General features: G+C 48.4%; 1 protein-coding gene across 2 annotated transcripts in view; it reads right to left on the bottom strand.

Annotated features, from left to right (window-relative positions):
* Positions 1–2,500, bottom strand: part of prkcq (protein kinase C, theta) — a 23,267-nt gene that overhangs the window by 9,764 nt on the left and 11,003 nt on the right. For both annotated transcript variants that reach the window (XM_077004662.1, XM_077004663.1), the window contains exons 5-9: positions 2,108–2,285; positions 1,396–1,427; positions 1,133–1,218; positions 649–778; positions 326–435 (exon numbers count right to left, since the gene is read on the bottom strand). In XM_077004662.1, coding sequence (XP_076860777.1) covers positions 326–435; positions 649–778; positions 1,133–1,218; positions 1,396–1,427; positions 2,108–2,285 — 536 coding nt within the window. The remainder of the gene's footprint in view (positions 1–325; positions 436–648; positions 779–1,132; positions 1,219–1,395; positions 1,428–2,107; positions 2,286–2,500) is intronic.

Below are 2,500 nucleotides of genomic sequence, written 5' to 3'. Positions count from 1 at the left end.
ACTGTGTGTACTGTGAATATCCTATACTGTGTGTAGTGTGTTGTAGCGTGTGTATCCTGCACTGTGTGCAGTTTCTTCCGCCGTGTGTCTCCTGTATAGTGTGTAGCGTGTTGTACTGTGTGTAACCTGTTGTACTGTGCTGTGTGTATAGTGTGTTGTGCAGTGTGTGTCCTGTGCTGTGTGTATAGTGTGTTGTGCAGTGTGTGTCCTGTGCTGTGTGTATAGTGTGTTGTGCAGTGTGTGTCCTGTGCTGTGTGTATAGTGTGTTGTGCAGTGTGTGTCCTGTGCTGTGTGTATAGTGTGTTGTGCAGTGTGTGTCCTGTACCTGCTGTGTGCTCTCTATCATAGCCAGAGCTTCTGCCATCAGCTTCTGGTTTACGCCACAGAGGTTGGCCACTTTCTTCTGACACTTGTGATGAACATTCATGCAACATTCTGCACAGAGGACACACGTACACACACACACACACACACACACACACACACAAATAAACAAACATGCATTACGATCTACTGAAGGTAACAAAAAGACATCTCTGCATTGGATGACTCAGTCATTAAACAGCTGGATGAATTTTATTGTCTGTAGTAAGTCCTACCCTAAGTGGTCATGTGACGTGGTGCCTTGGAGTCATGTGATCCCCTCACCTTCACATTTAAGGCCCTGGCGTGCCAATCCCCAGAGCAGCGTGCCACAGTGCTCACAGAACGTTGGACTCTTATAGTTATACACTTTAAACCTGTGAGGCATGTCAATCTTAAAGCGCTCTTTATGGATCTGAAAGAAACACACACACACACACACACACACTGTTACATTCACAGACCATTCACTCTCACTATGACACTTCATTATGAAACTGGCCACAGGTTGTGGGCTGATGGGCCTGTGATTTGAATTCAGCCATGAAGAAGTGCAAGAAGTTCTGTTTCCTGTTCTTCTCCTCTCAGAGACGCTCCCTGTGAAACACACACGCTAGCCTGGATGCCCACAGCCAGGGTCTGTGACTGATAAACAAGAGCTCGCTGTGTATCGCTGTGCGTGTGTCTGTGCTCTGTAGACGACCTTCTATTCACGGCACAGGCATCGCGATTACAGTAACCAAACGATCGAATGCGCTGTAACTGTTACCATGGTTTCTTTGCTGTTGATGGCCGAGCCTGTGCATTTGGCGATGACTTTGTCGATACACTTCTTATGGATCGCGGCGTTGCACTCTGAATGACAAAGAGAGAGAGAGAGAGAGAGAGAGAGAGAGAGAGAGAGAGAGAGAGAGAGAGAGAGAGAGAGAGAGAGAGAGAGAAGGAGAGAGACTTGAGAAGATGCTTTATTGAAGTTCCCATGCAGGAACTGTGGGCAACAATGAAAAAACCCAAAGTAGGAATGGAACTCACGTCGGCACTGGTACCCCTGCTTGTTCAGACCCCTGTGGAAGACAAAGATCAGGATTAGATCCCGTCAGGCCGTGCTGATAACGCCCTGACACGATCGTGCTGGGCTACGGCGTTTCATGTCAGATCACAAATAACTTTCCCCTGCACCCAAACTTCTGGAGTAAAGAGCAGTGTGTATACTTTCTGGGGCTGTGGATGGATGTCTGTGGGCTACAGGGAGCAGGAGAGAGAATACCAAGCACCTAGATATTACTCTAGCGTATCACTGCAACAGTGTTGTTACTATGTAAAGCCAAAAATAAATTGGGAAATAAATCAGATTTAGCACGTAGTGTGCAGTGCGATCAGAGTAATGCTTGCTGTGACAGAAATGACAAGTTCGCCTGTGCAGTGTGGAAGTTGCTAAAACATATAAGTTTTGTAAAACACACGAAGCTTATATGAAGAATTTATTTGATATGTGACGTGATATTCTTTGACTCAGCTTCCTTTACAATTATTTCTAAATTCGGAGCAGCTGAAATGTTTCATCGAAAATGAGAGTGTGACTCCGCCCCCGTGGGTCGGGTGTACACATTTTCAAATGTTCTTTTCAAATGTTTACTAGCAATAAAGTGGCGAGATGGCACGAATGGTGGGTGTTTTACTGCCGGGGTTCGGGGGGGTGTGGGGGGGGGGGCGGGGGGGGTGTGGGGGGGGGGGGGGTCCGTACCATACGAACTCTTTGCACACGGAGCAGAATGTTGGTTGCGGGAAGAAGGTGGCCGTGAACTCGTGGCACTTCACCAGGTGAACCTTAGCCTGTTTGATAGCTCCCCTCCTCTGATGAAGGGCAAACGGGCCTTCTCTCTCTGGCTCCGACTCGCCGTCCGCCTCACCGTGACCTGCGTCTGGAGCAGAACACACGCGCTGTGACGGTGGTGCGGTGGCGTCTGCTGGAGTTAATGCTGACACGTTATTCAGCACGCTGGAAGGACAGTTTGGGACATGTGCACATGCTTATACAGGCAAATCTGTGTGTGTGTGTGTGTGTGTGTGTGTGTGTGTGTGTGTGTGTGTGTGTGTGTGTGTGTGTGTGTGTGTGTGTGTGTGTGTGTGTGTGCGT

The sequence above is a fragment of the Brachyhypopomus gauderio genome, chromosome 5 (assembly GCF_052324685.1).
Source record: "Brachyhypopomus gauderio isolate BG-103 chromosome 5, BGAUD_0.2, whole genome shotgun sequence".
In the NCBI taxonomy this organism is placed as follows: domain Eukaryota; kingdom Metazoa; phylum Chordata; class Actinopteri; order Gymnotiformes; family Hypopomidae; genus Brachyhypopomus; species Brachyhypopomus gauderio.
The sequence above is the reverse complement of the archived record's forward strand: the minus strand, read 5'-3'. Positions and strand labels throughout refer to the sequence as shown.